This window comes from Monodon monoceros, unplaced genomic scaffold, assembly GCF_005190385.1.
Source record: "Monodon monoceros isolate NGI ecotype Baffin Bay Population unplaced genomic scaffold, NGI_Narwhal_1 Super_Scaffold_11, whole genome shotgun sequence".
Taxonomy (NCBI): domain Eukaryota; kingdom Metazoa; phylum Chordata; class Mammalia; order Artiodactyla; family Monodontidae; genus Monodon; species Monodon monoceros.
In genome coordinates, this window is record NW_021703767.1 from 14,371,300 (window position 1) to 14,392,603 (window position 21,304).

At 36.8% G+C, this 21,304-nt stretch overlaps 3 protein-coding genes across 3 annotated transcripts; 1 reads left to right on the forward strand and 2 right to left on the reverse strand.

The window, feature by feature from the left end:
• Window positions 1-12,761: 12,761 nt before the first annotated feature.
• LOC114890804 (keratin-associated protein 15-1) lies at window positions 12,762-13,204 on the reverse strand. Its single transcript, XM_029214680.1, has one exon. It carries the CDS (start codon window positions 13,155-13,157, stop codon window positions 12,762-12,764), a length of 396 nt encoding a protein of 131 aa, XP_029070513.1. The 5' UTR covers window positions 13,158-13,204.
• Window positions 13,205-16,190: 2,986 nt separating this feature from the next.
• LOC114890410 (keratin-associated protein 14-like) lies at window positions 16,191-16,658 on the forward strand. The gene is given in 1 exon segment (XM_029213794.1): window positions 16,191-16,658. A coding segment is annotated over 1 exon segment (468 nt).
• Window positions 16,659-20,743: 4,085 nt separating this feature from the next.
• LOC114891108 (keratin-associated protein 13-1-like) lies at window positions 20,744-21,304 on the reverse strand. Its single transcript, XM_029215183.1, is given in 1 exon segment — window positions 20,744-21,304. A coding segment is annotated over 1 exon segment (510 nt). The 5' UTR covers window positions 21,254-21,304.

Sequence of the window (21,304 nt, forward strand, 5' to 3'; positions counted from 1 at the left end):
TGTTTAAGACTGTTTAAAACATTGTTTGTCTAGGTAGGCTTCTCTAATTACATTAAGTCCAATGAAATAAATAAAAATGAAATTTCTAGTATATAACAATAAAAAATAGAAACCTGGGTTGGAAGCTGTATTAGATTTTTAATGAAGTATGTACTCAAATGGTAGGCAACAAACATACATAAATTTCCCAATACAAAGAGAAAAATGGTTGTCATAAGTAGCAATACCATAGAACAGAGGAACACTTCTGAGAGGCTGAAAGTAAGAACAGGCTTAGAAAGAGTCGAGTATTTCAATATATAAAAAACAGAGCAAGGTCAAAAACAAAAGCAAATGTATATAAAAGCATAGTATAAGAGGAACTGGTGAATAATTTGGAGTGTGGCAAGAAATAAACTGGAAACAGTAGGTTGGAACCAAATCATAGATTATTATGTGAAAGAACTGTACTGAAAAGATGAATTTGGATTCAGACTGAGCTAAGAATCCTGGCTCCAAAAGTTATTAACCCTGTGTGCCCTTGGGCATATTATTTGTTTTCCCTGACTCCTAGTACCAACCACACAGAGTTGTGAGAATTAAGGTACCTCGTGCAAAGATGAGACCTCATATTTAAACAGCAATGAGAGCCAGGCACTTTATATAAATGAGTACAAGAGAGCCACACATAAGGATTCAGTATATCGTTTTTCAAATGGTATCTTAGCTTCCTTTTTTTTTTTTTCTCACAAACACACTTGGTTAGTGTGGTTAGTGTATTCAGTATGTAGAAATCATCTTTCACAAAGAAGTATGTGCTTTAATACTTTTAAAAACATAGAAGCCTCTCAGTATTTTTTTCATTCACTTTTGATAGAGACTAGGGTTCAAGAAATATTTCACCACTTTTTAAATTTTACTGTATGATAGAAAACAGTGCAAGTACATTAAAAAATTCTAATCACATTAGTTCTCAGTTTAAAAGAAAGAGGTGAACTGCTGCAAAGTGAGGATCATATCCCAGGATAAAAGGAAATATATCTACAGTTTTAATCTATTGTCCTGTAGGAGTCAGTCTGAGACTTACCAGATTAAAAATAAAAAATCCGAGTAGCAAGATATCTTTTAATTTCTCCCTTTTAAAATCTTGAAAACCTATTCAAATTTTAAAAAAACCAAAAAACACTAGGGTAATCAACATATGTCAGTTGAACAAAACTTGGAAGAATCATTGGCATACAGAGATTCTCTATAACTACTTATTGAATGAATGAATGATGACTGACTGAATGAATGATTGATTGAATAAATGAATGCAGGACCAATGTGGCCCACAGTTTTTGAACTCTGAAGTAAAGTATGTATCATATATGCCAACAGATAGTTCTCAATAAATCTTTATTCTTGTTATTATCATTGGCAAACCACTGAACATCTTTAAGGGAAGAAATGATATTATCTGAACTGATTTAAGAAGACAACTCTGTCTTATTATTCAACTCCGTTTTATCAATTAAATTCTGTGTTATTCAATGCAGAGACTAGATTTATGTGGAAAGTAACCAGACGCAGCGAAGTTCTTGCAATATTGCCTGACAAGAGGTCACACAGGCCTACATAAGAGAGTAGGACAGAAGTGAGAAGAAATGGTAGCTATTCAGAACATTTTAAAGTACAGACTAATCCGATTGGTTGTGAACGAAGGTTAAGAGAAAGATAAAAATCAAATGAATATCAAGATTTTTGAGTCTCAGTTACAGAAGTAATGGTTTATTTTAATAGAAATAAGATATAACAATGAGTTCAAGTTTAACAAGCTGCATTTGAGATAGTGATGGTTAACATACATGGCAAGACAGAACTTCCCTGGTGGTCCAGTGGTTAAGACTTCACCTTCCAGTGCAGCAGGTGCGAGTTCCATCACTGGTCGAGGAGCTAAGATCCCACATGCCTCGGGGCCATAAAAACCAAAACATAAAACAGAAGCAATCTTGTAACAAATTCAATAAAGACTTAAAAAAAAAGGTCCACATCAAAAGATCTAAAAAGAAAAAAAGAACTACATGGCAAGAGGTATAAGAGATATCTAGGAATTAGTTGACATTCAAGACTTTCTTTGGAAAGTAGTTAAGATTTTGAATGTAAATTTTAAAATTATCTGCAACATTGATAGTGGAAAACATGAAAGAAGATGCAATTGTCCTGGGAGGGAATATGGAGCTTAAAAAAAGAGAGAGCATGGTACTCCATCTTGCAAGATTCCTACATTTGAGGACTGGATAGAAGGACATGGGAATGGAGAACTTATGGTGAGGTGCATGGTGAGAGATCTGAATGACACAGAATCAAATAAATAGTTTCACGAGAAGTTCAAAGGAAGAGAGAATTTCAAGAGAATGTAGAAAAATAGTCCTATGACACAGTTTAGGAAGGGCAGGTAAGTTTAAGAATGAGAAGAAAAGTACTGAGTTTGATCACTAGCAGGGCATTGGTGACCACTAACTCAGCATTTCAGCAGAGAGGAAGTGGCGGTGGCCAACAAAGAGTGAACAGGTAAGAAAAAGAAGAGACATCAAATATGAAATTTATTTGTAGGGACTTCCCTGGTGGTCCAGTGGTTAAGACTCTGCGCTCCCAATGCAGGGGACCCAGGTTCAATCCCTGGTTGGGGAACTAGATCTCACGTGCATGCCACAACTAAGAGCACACATGCCGCAACTAAAGATTCCTGCACGTGGCAACAAAGATCCTGCGTGCTGCAACTAAGACTTGGCACAGCCAAATAAATAAGCAAATATTAAAAAATAAAATAAAAAGAAAGTTTGTTTGTAGATGTCGGTAAGAGTCATGGAGGTGAAAAATGGGGATGGGACATGTAACTAGTATGGAGGCAGGGGAAGGGGCTGCGTCAGGCAATCAGATTTCACCAACTTGTTCATTTTTTTCTCTGTTCTCATGATATGTGTATTTAACGTTACACTTTTTATTTGTTACAAGTTGATGAGTTATATTGTGATTGTTTTGAGTCAGTCTAGATTGTAAACTCAGCATTTGCGTGAGCGCCTTGAATTATTATTGTTCTAGTGACTAGACCTGGTAACATCAGTGGAATGTAAGCTCTCCGAAGTCAGGAATCTTCTCTATCTTGTTCAACACTCTATACCCAGCATGTCTGACACATAATGGGTCAAAGGATGTTGACTGATTGACTGATTGATGTAGAAACCCTTTCTGACTCACTTGCTCTAACGTTTTACTTGCATATCTACTTCCTTAATTGGATTCTAAGTATCTTAATGGGGAGAGGTGTCAGTTTTTAATTCTTTTGGTTTCCCACAGTTACTTTGAAGATATGTGATATTCTTAAAAGGTTTCCAGAAGGGTGGGTGGCAATTAGATTAAATTATAAGGTGAAAAATATCTGATAAAACTGTATTATCAGACTATTTTTAAAGGCCTACTTTTAAGGCATCCAGTTAGTTTGTCCTAGATGGTTAGTCATGGCACATACTCTAATTCAGTGTTTTGAGAATTAATGGCTAAAATTATGTGAAATAATTACTATAAAAAGATAAAAGATTTCTGAAAATGAAGTATTTAATTAGATTTATAACATATAAGTAAGTCTCCCTCACCACCAACTCCTAGGAAATTCAACTAAATATTAATGATCATGACATTTCTGCCTGCAGTTTCATTAAGGTGATAGATTCATCCAAATATCATGGTTGGACATCACATCCATTAGTAAGGCACAAAGGTTAGAATACTGGGTGCAATACTTTCTCAGACCACTCCCTAAAAACGAATGCATCAGAACCATTACCAACTGACATTCTGGAAACTTCAGTCAGGTCCTTAGGGTTCCCTTTAGCATCTCTCCTTCATTCTTCCTATCCAAATCACTTTATTCTCTTCCTCATACCTTTAGCTTCTCTCCTTCATTCTTCCTATCCAAGCTACTTAATTCTCTTCTTCATGCTTTTCAAGATGGCTCTCAAATCCACGAAGGCTGCCATGATTCTTTCTGCAATGCCATTCACTATCTGTGCTCAACCCCTGTGTATCCAGCCAAAACTTTCTCCCTGTCTCATTCTTGACAAAGAATTTATACCAGGTAGTGGGATTACAGAAATGGAGTTTACCATCTGAGCAGAGAATCCCCTGGGTTTCCATCTTCAAGTTATGATCCCTTGTGATATCTCACCAGGTGGAGAAACTGGTCACCTTGCAACTGATACATGAGTGTCCAGGACCTATGGCTGAATGTGTGGGACTTACCAATCAATGTGCTGGCCCTTTTGTTGGGATTCTTCTGGTTTTGAATATTAGCAATCTGCAAATTCTCCATTATGAGGACATTGTAATGCAATACCTTTGAGAAAGTAGTAAATACCTGTATCTTCTATAGTACAATAGATGGTGTTCACAATGTAATGTATTAAAATACCATATAAACTGTAAAACACTATATGAAAATTAAGGAACATTAAACTTTGTTAAGAGTTTTACTTGAAATAATTCAAACTTGAATAGGTACTTGATTAATATGTTTTGATTACAAATATAAGTAGAGATATATGTGAGTTATTTTTTAATTGATTTAAATTTGCATCAATATACTTTCCTAATTGTTATTTATTCCTTTTAGAATAGCAACTCTGATTTTGTCCTAAATCATCTTTCCATCTAAGGTTTTGTAATTTCATCTGAAAAAACATGTCCAGAAATCTAAGATTTCTTCTATGACTATCTAGTGACCCATGGTAGAACCATTGTTTAATAGGAATTTTGTTCCACTTACTGGGAGAGAGATAGTGGGATGTTATATAAAATAATGGAAAATGTTCGAGATAAGGTTAAGTAGAAGGACATGGAATTATCTGCTTCAGTAACTCCCATGTGGGTAATATCCTTAGCAAAATTTCTATATGTGAGTTTTGTATCACTAATGGGTCACAAAATCTATTTCTTGATGGTGACCAGTACTTCTTCTAGTGAGGAATAATAGAATAGGATAGGATGGGATGGGATGGGATGGGAAAAAATTCAGAGTTATCTCACACATTTTTTTCTGAAAGTTTGGTTTTTAAGAGAGAGTACAACACACACACACACATACACAGAGATACATACAGAGAGAGAGAGAAAGAAAGTAGGAGAAATAGGTTCTGAAGTAAAATGTGTTTCTCAGTATCGGTCAGGGTTACACATATTTGAAAGGCTCTGATATTACAAGAACTTTCCCTGTCTCCCATTGCCCTGCCTCCATAGTGAAGGCCACTGTGTCAGGGATGGTGTGGAAAATCTGCTAGTAGAAGAGCAGATACAGTTCTGGATACTGTTCTGGTTACAGTTTTAAAGATTCATACATAGAAAGAGAAATAGTAAAATTCCTATGCAAAGTGTCCATTTTACTCTTCCAGCACTTGAAAACAATTTTCTTCTTGTGCTAGATGGAGTCTATTGTTTCTAATGCACTTAAATACACATGGGGATTTTCTTTCTTTCTGCTACAGTTTTTCTAACTGCCATGTAAGCTGTTTGAGGGTAAGAACTATGTTTCTTCATTTTGTAAACCCAAGGCCAGAACAGTGGCTGCTACACTGTTGACATTCAGGGTTAAGTATCCACTGAAGAAATCTCCATGCTTTAGGACATATAAATTAAAACTAGTAAAAATAATACATCAAAGGACCTCACATTTGTGGCCACCTTCCATTAGATAACAAGTGTTTTTTTTTTATATAATGTCTCCTTTAATTCCTAGCCTAAACCTGCCAAATACAAGATTTTACTCAATTATAAAAATGAAGAAATTGAGGTTAGGAGGTAAGTCACCAAGAGTCACCGGTTTGTATGTCAGGAAAAAGTCACCCTTGATAATTAAGTTTAAAAGGAAAAAAAAAATTAAGTAGATTTCTCAAGAAGAAGATGTGGAAACTGAGATGGGTCATATTTCCACCATAACTGAGCTCATAGGATATTCAGGATCTCAGTTTCTCAATAAAAACAGCCTCTCTCTATTACTTAGTGTTATTAGTTTCAGAAAACACTTTAAAAAAAGGAAAACACTTTTATTCTTAATAGAGTTCATTTTATATATAAATATAAAATGGTTGTATATATTAAATTGTTGTATATGCAACAGAATAAGAACCATAGACAAATAATGGATAGTTATGTGTACTCATTGAAATATAAGGCATCTTTGGGGGTTGAGGTGAAGAATCAACAAACTAAATAAATCCTAATTCCTCATAATATAATTTGTACAAAATTGGCCTATTTCATAATTTTTAAGGTGCTAGAATGAATTTGCATTCACTTGACCACTGCTTCACAGAAGCCTGGTACTATGAACTTAAGCAATTTAGAATTTATCATTACAGACTTGTATTCCTCTGTTTCAAAAGGCAGCAAAAAATATTCCGTGCATGACATACAAAAGAGCAAATTAAAATGTTTCATAATTTTAATTTTCTTGTTGGTACTTTTTGTGTTCCTTCTATATTAATGTGAAATCTGATTACTTAAGTCGATCTCATAATAGTTGGAAATCTCTAATTTAGTTGTTATGAGAACGTGGTAGCCACATGGGTTTAATGAGACTGCATTGTGCAATATGTAAGAAAGCCTGCTCTTTGCTTGGGTCTTCTGCATGAACACTCTTGTCTTTGCGTAGAGGTGTCACAATTTAAGTAAAATAGAGCCTCTCTTCAATTGCAGGCAATTTTGTCCGATTCTCCACACTATTTCTTTCATGTCATCATTTCTCAATTTGTACTTCACTTGCTCAAAAAATATTCTTAGATACCCATCATGCATACGGCTATAATTATTCAGAGTGTTTTTCAGCATTCATTTTACCTTTTACTGGCCTTTACAAAATAAATTTGAAGAAATGCAATTTGTTAATGGCATAGATTCTTAATAACAAAATGCTACATTTTTCAAGGCCTTTGAAAAAGTAATGCTCAATATTTCCTTGATGTCAAAAGCTTAGAAAATATTAATAAGGAAAATAGATACTTTATTATCTAGAAGACTGTGATGGTTCACCATCATCAGGATGTGTTCTTTTTAAATTAATTAATTAATTATTACTCCTTGCATTGGGTGATATGTTAAAAAGATAAAGTTTTAAAAGTAAAACTGAGTTTATAATACATCACTAACTAGCTGTATGATCTTGGACAAATTGACTTCTCTGTACATTATTTAAAAACAAAACAAAAACAAACAAACAAAAAAGCTGAACTAAAAGCCAACCCAACTCTTTGTCTTGTTTTATGAATTATAAGAGTATATTGTTATAACATATATTATTAAAAATGAAAGCCCTCAAAATTTAGACTACTGCTTTTAAAAGTAACATAAAAGTAGATGAATTAATGATTGTAATTGTGATAACTAATTTTTATTTTTGTCTACAATGAAACTTTTTAAATGTTGTGATCTTTTTTTCAGCCAGCAATAAAAGCCTAACAATGTAATTTGGTATTAATGGAGCGACATTGTTCAAAACGTCCTTACACACAAGCATGTTTGAAATTGTCATTAATAGGAAATATGTGCTGCTTCTGAGATGGAACATTCAGCTCCTTTGAGAGGATTGCTCTGTCTCCAAAATTTTCTACTGTTCATCAGGAAACATGACCTGTCTGCAACATAATAAGATACATGTCAGAAACATCAGGAAATAACAGAGATTTTTGTCGATCAAGACAACTTCTGAGGGACAGAAGATACCAAGGTAGTTTTCTACATTTAATAAATAATTTATAACTAAAGTGCTGTGCTCCCTTAAAAGAAGAGTGACTCAGTTGTTAGCATTTTATTAAATGATACTCTGAAGGTAACAAATTATGAAGAAGATACAGTTCTTGTCTTGGGGCTTCCTTTCAGGCAAGTGGGCAAGAGTTGGAAAAAAAGGATATAACCCTCTAACTACAAAATATTTCTAATACCTTTCTGGGCAGAATGATTCCAAATGATAAAACATGAAAAAAAAAAGTGAATTGCAAATATATTGCAAAAAACCTATTGACTAAACTAATCAAATGAGAGTTCTCATTTAAAAATCTGCCCCCCAAAATGCACATTAAATTGAGGTGACAGAATGAAATTCTAAAATTATTACTCAGAAATTTCTATTGATCTCCAGTTTCTTATATAATATAATCTAAATTTGTAACTATGATACCCATGGCCAAATAACCTTTCTAGTTCAAGCTGAAGCTTCTTTTCCACACACAAAGGCAAGGGGGTATCCTCATAGATACTCTTTGCCTATTTCACTTGTCCTATTTCCTGTGACTTTAATCTGCCTGTTCAAATGTATTATCTTCTAAGTCCTACCTTGAGCTTTACTTTTTCTGGGAAATGTCTTCCAATCATCATGTCTTGTCTTGTGAGATTATATCAGTCTAACTAAAATTATAGTTAGTTTACAGTATTGTGGATAGCTGTGTGTCAGTTTCATTACATTATTACCTAAACTTGTATTCTCCGGGACTTAGCATAAACCCTGGCATATAGCAGGAACAAATAAATGTTTGTTTAAATAAACTTGTTTTCTTGTATTTGAAATATGAATCTCTTTGAGTAGATGAAATATTTAGCATGAAATATTTGGTAGATACAACTGAAGAAGTTCATAGTACCCATATGATGAATTGAATTGAAATGTTGAGATACTTAGAGAGTAAAACTTGTGATGTCAGCTTCAAAGCCTCAAATTGAAGAAATGTAGTTTATGATCAACTTCATCACTGCTGGCACATACTAAAGGAGTTGAAGTCTTTTTTGTGGAGTACACAGAATGAGTCAGATAAATTGAAGAAAGCTCTCAGAATGTCCAAGAGATATTGCAGCAGAGTCTATAAACCAGAAATTGCCCTCAATTGGTCTTGACTATTTGAAACAGAGTGAGAAGATAACTAAGTCTTACTATTACTTTTTGGTCTGGGATGATCAGAATAGGTGTGATCCCAACAGACAACTTAGACATTCTAGAGCTGAGAAGCTTGTCACAAACATACCATTTTCTTTTTTCTAATTGCATTTCAACAGATCATTATAATTGTGATAGTTGTAAACATAATCACAACTACTATATTTATGTGCAACAGTGGAATAATATTTGCCAAGTAAGTATTCAACATTATTTTAGATTTATGAAGTATAAATATATTTATTGGGTAGTCATCATTCATAACACCTCATTAATCCATGGAATAAAGTACTATTGCATTTTTACTGTTCTAGCCCTATCCCAAACATCTCATTCTCAGAATACCCATCTAAATCAGTGGTTCTAAACAAGGGATAGTTTTACTTCCAGGGGACATTTGGTAATATCTGAAGACATACTTGTTTGTCACAACCAGGGTGAAGAGGGGATGGTAGTGGGAAGAGACCAGGGATGCTATTAAACATCATACAATGCACAAAACAGCCCTATCCTAACAAAATAGTATCCATCCTAAATGTTGATAGTGCCAAAAGTTATGGAAACTGTGAAGAGAATGAATACATGTATAAAGTACAGGAAACAAAGCAGGAAAGCAGAAAATGATAAAAGAAGGGCATGACAAACAACGGGGGCATGAAAGAAGCTAATGAAGCAAATATGAGAAATATGATGACAGAAATAGCATAAGTTGAGCAAATAGATTAAAAATGATCTTGGAAATAAATTCTCTGAACATTGACCTCTGCCCTAATAAGTCTCTTGTGCACAGCTGGGTCAGAGTTGTGTTCTTAGCAGAACCACACTAAAGAGGCCAGAGGGCTCATTAGCAGAAAAGAAATAATTTTTGTGAACAAATATAGACATTTTATTGAGACTTAGTTATTCTAGTGAGTGATCATGAAATTGTGCTAGAAATCTCTCTTACAAATTAGACATAAGAATCTGAAAAATTGATTATTAAAAAGTATGAAAATAATTTTGTAAACTGAGAGGAAGATTGCTTATAAGTAAAATTTTGATTTACTCTCACTTTCAGTCTTGTGCAGTAATTTAAACTATATTTTTTTATGAAACAGAAACTGTGATCCCAGATTTTCTTGGAAACAGAGACTTTGATGGTTAATTTTATGTGTCAGTTTGGCTAGGCTACGGTGCCCAGTTGTTTGGTCAAATACTAGTCTTGCTCTCATTGTAAAGGCATTTTCCAGATGAATTTGTCGTTTATAATCCATTGACTTTAAGGTGATTGCTCTCACTAATGTGGGCAGGCTCATTCAACCAATTAAGACCTTCAGAGAAGAAGACATTCTGCCCATCGAAAGCATGCTGCCAGACTCTGCTTGCATGAGTAGTGCAGCAAGTGTGTGCGTGTGTTTCCTTTAGGCTAAGAGGGTTGGCTCCACAACAAGTGGATCCTAGCAGAGGAAAGCTGGGTGGGTGCAGCACTGGTGGTGGGCAGGAACTGAGGGTGAGGACCTACGGAGAATTTATGGAAGTGTGTGTGCTGTCAGGGTAACGGTTCAGTGCAGAGGGTCCCAGGGAGTGGGGCGGGTGGTAAGACGGTGGTTTCTGGAAAACATACCACCAGAAAAGAGCTAGTATTCAGACATGAGTGATAAGTGAGGATATTCAACAGCAAAGACAGAACCATAGGGGACACTTAGCACTGGCTAAGTGGAAAGACTTTTGATGTCCCTTTTGAACATCTCAGAATATCACCAGACAATCTGTTAACTAAGCAAAATGAAGAGTATTCAAACTTCCTGCAGAAAACGGAACACGGTTGCATGGAGGCATTTGGCTGCGTCTCTATAGACAGACGTTAGAAGTGAGATCTTGGGCTCAGATGGTTTCAAGGCACAGAATTGATCAGCACTGGGCACATTTATTAGTTGATAGCTTAGAATTGATGGGCATGGCAAAGAGAGGGTACCAACACGAGTCTCTTGATAAGTTAACTGTTGCTTAATTAGAGAGCTATTTTTCAGGTCTGCAGACTGTTGTATTCATACTACAGGAGTTTCCTGAAGTGAAATGATTTATTGGTTTAGTCTCATCTTTTCCCAGGAAAAGTTTCCTGAATCAACTAGCTCATGCTGACACAGTTGGTCTAAAGCAGATTGAGACAGATGGCCTCAGCTGTCATTTCCTTTCCTCCCATCCTTTCTCTTTGGCTTGAAGAAGAGAAGCCAGGAGGAGCGCATTAATGGAAGACAAGGGAGATCAAAGCAGGTAAATAAAATGATTGGGCCCCTCCAAGTCACAGGCGGCCTATGTAATCACATGACAGGCTTGAACTCAGGACACAGGGAGGAGGCTTTAATATGGCTGTAAGACTGGTTCTTAATTTATACTAGAGTAAACTTAACTACTAATATGGAATAAAATGTTTCTTAATATCTCAATGTGATCATAGTTCTGCACAAGGTATTATTCAGAAATTCATGGAAGTTAGAGTCTGCAGGTCAATAGTGAAGTTCCATAGCAGGAGAAAAATGAAGCACTTTCCTAATGATACCCTACTGGGTCCAATCTGTTTAATACATCACTTGCATTTAAAATCAAAGATGGCCATCCAATAATTCTGAATTGTTTCTCACATTCAGTTGTAAGGTTTGACTTTCACCCAGTGAGTCCTATATAGGGTCTAATATAGGAATTAATTTTTTTGATTGATGAAAGTAAAATAATGTATATTGAACTTAATTCATGGAAAAGTCTTTTTTTCAGTTAGTATTATACTATTTGTCATTATTTCAGCTTATTTGAAATCAGAATAAATTTCATGAACATGGAAACTATGCAAATGTAGCTCTCAGAACTTCCCCGGTGGCACAGTGGTTAAGAATCCGCCTGCCAATGCAGGAGACATGGGTTCGAGCCCTGGTCCAGGAAGATCCCAAATGCCGTGGAACAATTAAGCCCATGCACCACAACTACTGAGCCCACGTACCACAACTACTGAAGTCTGTGCACCTAGAGCCTGTGCTCTGCAGTAAGAGAAGCCACTGCAATGAGAAGCCTGTGCACCACAACGAAGAGCAGTCGCCGCTCGCTGCAACTAGAGAAAGCCCGCGGGCAGCAGCAAAGACCCAACACAGCCAAAAATAAATAAATTAAAAAAAAATGTAGCTCTCATATCTCCCACTTCAGGGAGCATAACTGACTTACAGTCCCAGCTGCCAGTCTCTGAATCTACCCTCACGTTTATGCCAAGGTCATGCTGTGCCCTGTTCTTGGCCAGTGACTGAGCTTGGCAGGGATACTCAGGCAGGCCCATCTCTGTGACTTGCGGGTGACTTACCAAAACTTTCTTGGAACTGCCTGAAGAAGATTATTCTAATGCAAACTTCGTTCCTTCCTTCCCTCTTTCCTTCACTGAGTTCAGACCTGCATTGTTGTCTGCTGGATCTCCCAGAATTCTCCAGCTACCTCCCCATTTTCACTGACAGGTATTTTCCCCAATAAATATCTGTCATGTCAAATCCTAGAGAGCAGCTATTTCTCAAAGGACCACAACTAACACATTAGAACAGCAAGATTTATATTTTTATATGAACTGGTAATTTACACTTACTATTGTCAATAATGAGTTTTGTGTGATATTCTCACCATTCTTTGAAGTTCCTGTTCTTTGTGTTCCCTTTGAAACATGTTTTTATCACCATTTTGCACTTGCTACATGGCAGTGAGTTAAAATAGTGTGTGTGTGAATTCCGTGAAGGCAGGGAATTTATGTCTTCATTCAGCATAAATGCCTGGTCTAGCACCAGAACACAATAAATATTTTTCAACGAATGCCTACCTAAAAACAAGAAAAGTAAGTTGGGCAGCAGAAGCTGGATCCACACCCCAGAGACTGCAAGCCAGTATTTCCATAACCAAAAGATCCAAGGCCAGTATTTCCAAAACCTAGAGATCCAGTGTAATTTGTTTGGCAGGGACTGTGGAAGATGATATTTTTTGGATGGAAGTAGGATTTCTGGTAGGATCTGGTCACAGCCCAGGGTGTCTGGAAGCTGGTGGGCTTAAAGAAGGTCTCATGACAACCACCGTGGAGAGAGGAGCCCAGCTGGAAAGTGCTGGGGTGGGGGTAGATTATATTGCTGGGGTAGAAAGAATCATAGGTGGAAACTGGGTACCCCAGGTAACCTCCGAGGGAGAGGGAGGAGAAGTTGCCGGAGCTGCAGTTGAAAGACATGTTGTCAGGAGTTCTAAGTTCAACTGAGTTGCAGAGGGAGGTTTGTGAGTGTGAACATTACCTTCTATAGTGGACAGTTATATACTGTACTCTAGCAATGGGTGTAATAGCATGTGCCCATTTTAATAAGAACGCTTAATTAGGTTCTAGTCCAAATGAAATACATGAACCTTCAAAGACCTTTTTTTATGAATGTGGACTTTTAAATGAAAGAATTGCATTCGTTTTTCAAAGTAATTGTTCATGAAGCAAAAATGTTACTGTACTATAATTGTACCTATAAGATTGGTGTTTTATTCATCCTATCCTTAAAGATATTGTATTGAATGGGTAACACAGTGAGAATTTTGTTGTGTTTAAGGCTCTAAAAAATACTTTGTATTCTGGAGGGGACATTTATTTAGTTCAAAGTTTAGCAACCAGATTGAGAAAAAGAAACCCTCAGTATCTGCTCCATCTCCCAAATTTTGTGTACCTTATAGAAGAAATAGCCTACTTACAATCCTCAATTGATACAAACGTTAGATGAGTGTTTAACACATTTACCTTCTAGTTTTCTTATAGCACAGGTACCCAAGTTACTCTTGTGTGCATGAGTTTTTGATTTAAAAATAAGGGTTCAGTATTTGCAGGAGTGTTTTGAAGATTACATTATAAAAATACTTAAGTCAAGAAATTTTTGTTCTGAAGTTGATTTGCTTCTTGAAAGAACTCATCAATAAATTTAATTCTCAAAAAAATCTCTATCCCCAAAAAGTTTAAGTAACTTTTGGTGGTGTTGATGTTACTGAGAAGTAAATGATAAGCAGTATACATTAAAAATGGGCTTTTATTCCCTTAGTTTTCACTCATAGAGTGGGATTTTTATTACAGAAGGTAAGTAAAAATCAAGAAATTAGGAAAGTGTCTACCCCGGGTAAACTTCACCGAAAGATCAAGTTAGAAAAATTCATAGTTACAAATGATCTTTATAAATTGAACTGAGAGTGGAGGTTATCAAAATGTATGATAATGTAAAAAAGAGAATGAATCCTTTTGGGGCCTCTGATGTGGTAAATATATCAAATGACGTATATATATTCTGCCTAGAGGACTAGTATAAGTATTTTTCTAGACTCTCTCATAAAGTTCATCATCGCTAACTGTAAATAGAGTAGTGCCTGGTACAGGGGATGGCTTAAGATAACCTGTGGGTATAGGCAAATCTCTTAAGACATCTATCTTCAAAAACTGATGTATTGTCCAATGGAGATGAGCTGAGACTCATTCTATGAAGACTTGAAATTACTAAGTGGAAGTTTTGAGGAAAGATTCAGCTAAAAATCTAAAACAAGGTACTTTTGCAGGTAAGTGAGATTCCCATCTTGGGGGCACTTATTAGATATCCACCTAAAGAGGTATTGTAAATGGGATTCCAACATGGTAGAGTACTGAAGGTAATTGCAAAACTCCCTTCCAAACTGTAGATTTTATGAGTCTGAACATTTTGAGTAGACAAATTGGTCTTCAATCATGTTGCGTATACTAGGTAACATAATACGTGCTCCATTTCTGTAATAAACAATTCTTATTTATTAGGCTTCTTAATTATGAATAGAAAAAAACATTCTAGTAGATTCCAAACCTTCCTGTTTTATTTGTTAATAAATTATTGAACATCAAAACATCCATATAAATATTTAACTCAGCTAAATTGAATTTGCTTGCTTCAATGTCATCCACTCTTATATAAGCTATTTCTGTGGAAGAATATTCTATGAGATCAGATATTAAGTAATTTTGAACATCCTTTTCTCAACAAAATGGAGGTTTGTGTACCCAAGCACTTTTGTTCAAAAGTAGAAGGGAAATGTTTTTCCATGAAATGAACAAATCAAACAGCACAGAAGCCACAGAAAGATAAACCTTCTTAATCTCTCCTCTTCTTCAAGGTTGTCAGTCTTCATTAGCCTACTACACAGAGGTGGAATACAAGTCATAGAACAATAACAACAAAAAAAATGATGATTATTTTAGAAATTTTCTAATACTTGTCAGAAACACCTGAAAACAATTTAAGTCAAAGTGATATATGTCGCTTTCTGAGGCAAAGGAAGAATCTGCTTAAGATGACTCCTTTGCTCCAAAAGTTCAAGGCAATTACCTTATAAACTTTCTATAGGACAGGGGCATTTTTCAGATTCTGGGAAATCCTTTTAGTGGTAAACATTGCCTCTAATTAGAGAGAGAAATACTAGGCATTTTTGCCACATTTTTAATGTTTGTTTTTTCCAGCATCTTAGATAAATGACCTCTAACATTCCAAACTAATATAAAGAAATTTATATTTAATACTTAACTCATTCTACAGTAAAGACACACACAGAAGACAGAAAAAACTAAGACTGACTCATTAGTTTGCATACAATTTTAAGCAGGGACATCAGAAATAAGGGGATCTCTCAGTTAATATTTCACTAAAGCCATTAAAATCAAGATCCGATGTAAAAAAATAATCCTCATACATCTACATGTTACCATCGCTGCTTCCTGATGACACTGTCCATTAGGTAAACTTTCCACTTCCTGGGAGCAGTCAATGTATGTTTTTGCGTTTGAAAAAATGACTTTGAGTAGATCAGTTAGCAACTTTGTTATCCAGATGGCAACGATTTTGAGACAGACTTTGAAAGAGGTATCAATTATTTTTAATTAAGCCCGCTTCCCTCAGCCCAGACACTACATCTAAAGTTTTCTGAGTGATCTGCTCAGTGACCTTTGGTAGAGAAGGATGACTAAGAGCTTTGAAAATTCAATACTATTACCTGAATTCCAAGGCACAAACATGACTGCACTTTCCAGTTGTAAAACTACAAATACTACATATGTATAACTATGCTGATCTTTTCCAATTCATTTAAAAAGAGGAAGGTGACTTGTTTTTATAAACCATGTGGATGGCACAGTCAATGATAAGGTTATATAAATGCCCCTGTCGAAAAAGCGACATTCAAACTTAGAGTATTCCCATTGTAAGTTACATGTCCTGTCAACATGTCCTACTACCGCTGCTCTGGAAACTTCCCCTCCTGCTCCCTTGAGGACCACCTGTGCTACTCAGGCTCCTCCTGTGGCTCTTCTTACCCCAGAGACCTGGTCTAAAGCACTGATCGCTGCTCTCCCAGCTCCTGCCGTCTGCACTCCTCTCTCTACACTGGCTGTCAGGAGACTTGCTGTGATCCCATCAGGTGCCAGACATTCCATGTTGTGTCCGGTCCCTGCCAGACGGCCTACTCTGTGTCTCTGGGCCTCTGGGCTTTGGCTCCAAGTGACTTTCAATCTTTTGATTGTGGCATCCCATCTCTGGGCTTTGGATCCAGTGGTTTCCAATCAGCGGTTTGTGGTCCCAGTGCTTTCTCATCCCTAAGTTGTAGATCCAGCTTTTACCTTCCGACCTACCTCTCTTCTAGGAGCTGCCAGTCTCTTTCTTTCCAACCAACCTGTGGACCTGGCTTCTACTAATATTATGTGTGAACACAATACCTACTACATATAGAAATTTAATGCAATACCTGCTATATCAATATCTATACTATTTATTGACCTTTTGTCCTACATTTAGCTTATAAATTTGACTTCTACTGTTACCTACTATGGATTAGGGATAATTTGAATACCAGTAACTGGTATTACTAGTAGAAAAAAATGTTGTAAGTTTAAATAAAAATATGGTAGGGCTTCCCTGGTGGCGCAGTGGTTGAGAGTCCGCCTGCCAATGCAGGGGACACAGGTTCGTGCCCTGGTCCAGGAAGATCCCACATGCCGCGGAGCGGCTGGGCCCGTGAGCCATAGCTGCTGAGCTTGTGCATCCGGAGCCTGTGCTCCACAACGGGAGCGGCCACAACAGTGAGAGGACAGCATACCGAAAAAAAAAAAAATGTGGTATATGACATCCACATATTGGCTTTAACATTATTTGTTTACTTTTTGTCTTCAAAACTACTTCTAAATATCTGGCTGGATATTTCTGTATCTTGTATTCATCATTTAAAAAATCTTTACTTTAAAATGCAAAATTGCCCAGTGTCCTTTAGGTTTGGAAGAAATTATTTCATCTTTTATGTTTACTCCATCTGTTAATACCTTCATATGATAAAACCTGAAAATACATTTTTAAGACTACAAACAAATAACTGTGACCTTTGGTTTTGTCGTGGGTTAGAAATGAATATTTTTATATAAAATAGTTACAAATTGTAAGGTATATTAAATTGACTACATCATATAATTCTGGAAGGAAAGTTAATCATAAATACATTCTAAAATATTTGAGAAATTGAAATGGGGATATTCAGTAAGAACTTAGATTTTAGTGAGTTAGAGTTGGTGAGAATTCCAGTTCTCCCAGCTTTACAGGCATATAAGAAATCAAATGAAATTTCTAATTGATTTATAAATGAAACATCTAACACATTCCAGTACTTATTAGCAAGTAAGCCCAACATTTTCCATACAATCCGTTATACAAGTGTGGAGTCCCAATTGCTACTATTTTTTTAGTTCTGTTGATAGCATTTGTTTGGAAAAAAACAAACAAAAAGAAAATGAAATTCAAAAACAATGCAAATATTCTCTTGTTACAACATTCAACTAAATGTTTAAGGAGCTGATCATTCCTGGATCAGCAGTTATGCTCCAAACTTTTATCCATTATGTCAAGGACAACATTACTGAAAGATACAGATGACCTAGATTCTCACCCACAGGGTAACCATATGTCTTGGTTTATTCCATTTGTCTCAGCACCCAGTCCCATTTGGTAATTGTCTTAGATTTTTCACTTTTTATTTATAGTGAATAATTGAGTTAACATAAGTGATGATCAGTTTAGGAAACCACTTTGCTTTTCCTATGGTTTCATCTAGTGGAGTATGACATACATGTATAGTGTACAGAGCTTTCACTTTAACCAGTGTTAAATCTGAAAGAAGACAAGCCATATCCTATCCTTTCTTTGGTCATCCTGCCTGAACAAAATGGAACTACTCCTTTTATTGCAGAGGGACCATGGAAAACAAATTACACTCAGATACAAGTGGTAGGACAGCTCACATGTTCAAATCTTGCTGGAGGGTCATTTGTCATTCTAACCTAGCCAGTACTGCTACGGCTCTTTCCACAGCCTGCAAGATGCAATAATACACCCCAAACTACCAGTTGGTGGAGATAGTGGGGAATTTAGAATTACTGATTAGGTATACATAAAATATGGGCCTAAAATTGAGGGTGGCACACAGCATATAAATATTAATCTAAATGCTCTTGCTACAGTGGCTTGGCCACATGTCGTATTGTTTAAATCTACAACTATTCATTTAATTGTTTGGGAACATCTTTCTTCTTTAACCTTTGCAAAAAAATATCTTTTTAGGAGCAAAGAGTTAAAGCTAAAAGTTCATATTTAATTTAAAAATGTGAATACTTAATATCTATTACTAAAGCAAATTGGTGGTGAATATATGACTTGTACAGCAATTCAATAACATTAACTCTCCACCACTGGGGTCAGAAATATCACTTACCACATGAAAAATAAAAGAGGCAATTTTGCTGAAGAAGCATCAGTATCTATTTCAAAAGATAGAACTTTTAAGACAATTATTTCCAAAGATAATTATTTATCACTAGTAGTTGCAAAAGCTGTGTTAATATATCACTCTGATGCATACATTTCATTTAGGTCACATAACTATTCTAAATCATTTTCACTCGTGTTAAATCCTAAGTTTTCTTGTGGAAGTAAAAACAAACAGGGCTTCCCTGGTGGCGCAGTGTTTGAGAATCCGCCTGCCGATGCAGGGGACATGGGTTCGTGCCCCAGTCGGGGAAGATCCCACATGCCGCGGAGTGGCTGGGCCCGTGAGCCGTGGCCACTGAGCCTGCGCGTCAGGAAAGAACAAGAAAAGATTAATTCAAGAGATTGGATTCTACTAGATCTTTGATGTATAACCTTGGGCAAGATTCTAATTCTTTTTGACTTTTCATTCCTTCAGGCCTAGAAAGATCTATATGACACAATATCTGTCTTTCTCACAAGGATGTTTGAGCATTAAATGCAAGTGGTATATCTGGTACCTTTGTATTCTCTGTTATATCCTCATTTTCTCACCTATGATCCCAGGCACAGCTATGGTGGACAATTTCATGCAGGTTTCAATTCTCTTTGCACAGACAGTCTCTCCCTTCATGCATAGACAACTTTTCTTTCACTCTCTACCTGGGCTTCTCAGAGGGCACAGCCAGGAAAACAAAAGGAACACACTATGAATCCTCTTTGCACAGGTAATGACGTTCCAGAGAAGTGACAAACGTCAGGGACAACATTCTAGCAATGGGAAACAGAAGCTGATGCATACAAGCTTCCTCCTGTTGATCAGATCCTGGGGTGGACGATTCCAAAAGTCATTCTATACATTCCTAAAAAGGCCCTGAACGATTGAGTCCCCAGTGCCCACCATAAAGTCAACCAAAAAATATGTCCCTTTGTGAAATTTTCATCTTCCATTCTTTCACCTTCCATGGTCTCCCAAACTAGCTCCCTGGGGTCTCGTGGCAAATACACTGTCTGCACCCAAGGTTTTGACTTCAGCTCTGCTTTCGGGGAGAGAGGGGTTCAGGCTAAGACTAATGGATACAAATGTTTGTTCAGCAATGCTCAGGTGTGTTGCTCTTAGTTGATGCAGTTTGAACCTTGGAGAAGCATCAGGAGGTTTTCCCACACAGCCTTAACCCAGTTACTCCCCACTTAAGGTCATTGTGCATCTCTTTACATATGTTCATAGGGACGGCTCACGAATGGATCATGCTCAGGGACCAGGCTCAGGGAAGGATCATGGCACTTATGCCAAGCAACAGGGAGCAAAACATCTATCTTAGCAGTTGTTTAAGGCTCATCTTTTCTATTAGCTGAAAATCCACACTCAGATACTAAACTTTCAGGTACGTTTTTGGTCTATGTGTAACCTTATCTTATAAGTTATATTGTATTCTTGTTGCCTGCATTTCTAGTTTTGTGCCAATTTCTCTGTTTTCCTTTATCAGCAGAAATCCATGCCTCCATTCTCAGGCAAGTGTCACTGATATTGAGACATACAAAATATGGACCTCCAGGAAATAAATACTCCCAGTAGGGAACATATGCACTGACAAAAGAAATTTGCTCAAATCTATCAAAATGTGTGTTCCCAAACCCAGTTTCAGAGTCATATTGGTCTTTATTTTAAATTCCCAAATCCTAAATAAACTATAGGCAAATAATAATAAGCCGAACAATATATTTCGCTGCTAGATGACAATATAAATTTATCAGATTAAGATTTTCATTTTCAACTGCTCTTCCAAGAAAATCCAATAGCATATTTTCTATCAATAGTACAGATATTAGGACTTCATATTGGGTTATTCATTAAATTCAGAGTCTCTCAAAAGTTGATGATGCAAGAAACTGATGATTTTAGAATAAAAGAACAGTGGTAAATGGTGAGAATGAAAATGATGGCTGTACTGAGTAGAGACTTTGATCTCAATACTCGAAAGGATCTAGACCCTCAACAAGTTGAACGATAGAAAGCAAATCCACATGTTGTTCTGTAACACGATGATTGGCAGCTACTGGAGGCAAAGTTGGTTGGACGGAAGAATCTGGATCCACAGCCCAGGGAAGGGAAGCCACGGACTCCATAACCCCGGGGTTTGAGGCCATGGAATCCATAGCCCAGTGAGTAGCAGCTTCTGGATCCAGAGCTCAGGGAACTTCAGCTGCTGGACCTAAAGCCCAGACACCCAGCATAAGTTATCCAACAGGGACTGCAGAGACTGGAGGGCCTGGGGCAGTAGCAGGATGTCTGGCAGGGACTGGACACCACAAGGGACATCTGGCACCTGATGGGCTCATAACAGGTCTCCTGACTGTAGAGAGAGGAGCCCAGCTGGCAGGTGCTGGGAGAGCAGAGGTCAGTGCTGTAGACCAGGTTGCTGGGGTGGAAGGAGCCTGGGTAGCACAAGTGGCCCCCAAGGGAGTGGAAGGAGAAATTTCCAGAGAGGCAATTATGGGACATGTTGACAGGAGATGTGAGTTCAGCTGAGTTACTGTGAGAAGATTCTAAGTT